Below are 2,060 nucleotides of genomic sequence, written 5' to 3' on the forward strand. Positions count from 1 at the left end.
TTTGGAAACCCCGTGAAATACACCACTTCACCCTAACCATGTTGCCTTTGCCTCCGCTAAATTGCTACTGCCCTTTCCCATGTTATATGCAAACGCCAATATCAAATTGCCTTCGGAATCTCTAATAATACCTCCAGCCCCTATAATCCATTCCTCATTCCGACTTCCATCGGTATTTATTTTCACCCAGTTGGAGAGAGGTTTCATCCACTTAACAACAAAGCATTCAATCTTATGGGCGAGTGAAAGAACTTAATCACAGATGCCAATCCAGTGCCCATGCCACTCCTTACTGCAATGGTGTTTAGATATGGACCATCTTAAATGGTTCAGAATTTTATACTTTACTCTAGCCCTTGAAATTCTAGTATCTCCATACCTTGATACACATCTTGTCTTCCAAATTTCCCAACAAATTACAATAGGAGTTATTCTCAGCAATTCTTAATGTATAATATTTTTGGGCTTAATTGAGCACCATCTAATAAACATATCTTTGATGGGGATAGATTCCCACCCAATATTCAAAGGAGTTCCAAATGTATTCCACAAGTCCCTTGCATGTTCACCAGCCATAAATGTATGTTTAATTGTTTCACCTTGTGAAACTCTACAACAACAACACTTAGAAACATAGTTCATGCTAAATTTGATCATAACCTCATTAAAGGGCAACTTCTTCTTCAACAATCTCCAGGCCAAAAAGGACATCTTAAAGGGAAGATGTTTGTGCCAGACTTTGTGCAATAAAGGTATTGCATCTTGTATATGTCTTACTAGGACCCAGGTTGAAGCGTTAGAGAAAGTTTCATTAAGAGATGGCATCCAGATAGGTAAATCAGAAATATTTGAATCACCAATACGACTACTCATAATATGTTCTGTTAGAAATTCAGGCATATGCAATTGGTCAAACTGCCATTTTATCATTCACAATAATATCTCTTACAGTCCTCTTGGAGTGTTCTCATAGGAGATAATCTGAGCTATCGCCCTCATACCTATCCAATTATCCCACCAAAGGCTTGAGTTACCGGCGTTAATCTTCCATGGTAAGTTCTCCTCAGCTTTCTCCTTTATTTGAAGCATTTTTCGCCAACAATATGATTGTCATGTCCTCCAAACTTTCTCGATTGGATGGGTTAACCTATAATATTTAGTGTACAGGAAATTAGACCATAGGGTGTCGCACGTCCTAAATCTCCATCATCTTTTCATAGCTAGAGCATCACTGAAATCCTTTAAACATTTGAACCCAATGCCTCCTTCTTCAATTGGAAAGCACATGTTAGACCAAGAGCTCCAATGAAAATTTTACTTACCCTCTGAAGTAGCCCAAAAGAATCTAGCAATCTGTCTCTCAATATGTTTAAATGAAGTCTTTGGAGGTTCTAACGCCGCTAGAAGATGGGTATGTTGGGATTGTAAAACATGTTTAATAAGTGTTGCTCTAACACCAACGGATAATAACTTTCCTTGCCAACATGCTACCTTCTTGATGATCTTGGAAACAACATCATTGAAGATTGCTATCTTTTTCCTCCCCACATAGATAGGGCAGCCCAAATAAATCATAGGGAACTCCTTATGTTTATAACCGGTTGAGTTTTTAATTCTTAATACCTCATCATCACAAGTATTAGGGGCTACCAAAAAACAACTCTTCTCTTCATTAATCAGCTGACCTGAACACTCTTCATATTTAAGTAACTATTGTTTGACCATGTTCAAGGATGGTTGATCTCCTGCTGAGAAAATTATGACATCATCTGCATAGGCGAGGTGAGTGATTTATGGTCCATGTCTTGGCATAGAAAAGCACTTAAAATGTTGATTTTCCTTTAACTGATTCAGCATCTTGGGCAATACTTCAGCACCAATAATAAACAAAGCTGGTGAGAGAGGGCCCTCCCGCTTTAATCCTCTAGTGGAGTGAAAGAAGCCTTGCTTGTTGCCATTGATGAGGATAAAATACCAAACATTGGCAATGGAATTCCAAACCAGATCTATCCACCCTTCAGAAAAAATAAATCTTCTCAAAGTTAAGAAAAGAAACAACC

The 2,060-nt window shown here is 38.2% G+C and overlaps 1 protein-coding gene across 1 annotated transcript; it reads right to left on the reverse strand.

The window, feature by feature from the left end:
• Positions 1–444: 444 nt before the first annotated feature.
• LOC138908301 (uncharacterized) lies at positions 445–1,089 on the reverse strand. Its single transcript, XM_070198958.1, has 2 exons — positions 950–1,089; positions 445–865 (listed from the first exon to the last, which is right to left on the reverse strand). The coding sequence occupies exons 1-2, from the start codon at positions 1,087–1,089 to the stop codon at positions 445–447; spliced, it is 561 nt and encodes a 186-aa protein (XP_070055059.1).
• Positions 1,090–2,060: the final 971 nt, after the last annotated feature.

This window comes from Nicotiana tomentosiformis, chromosome 3 (genome assembly GCF_000390325.3).
Source record: "Nicotiana tomentosiformis chromosome 3, ASM39032v3, whole genome shotgun sequence".
In the NCBI taxonomy this organism is placed as follows: Eukaryota; Viridiplantae; Streptophyta; class Magnoliopsida; order Solanales; family Solanaceae; genus Nicotiana; species Nicotiana tomentosiformis.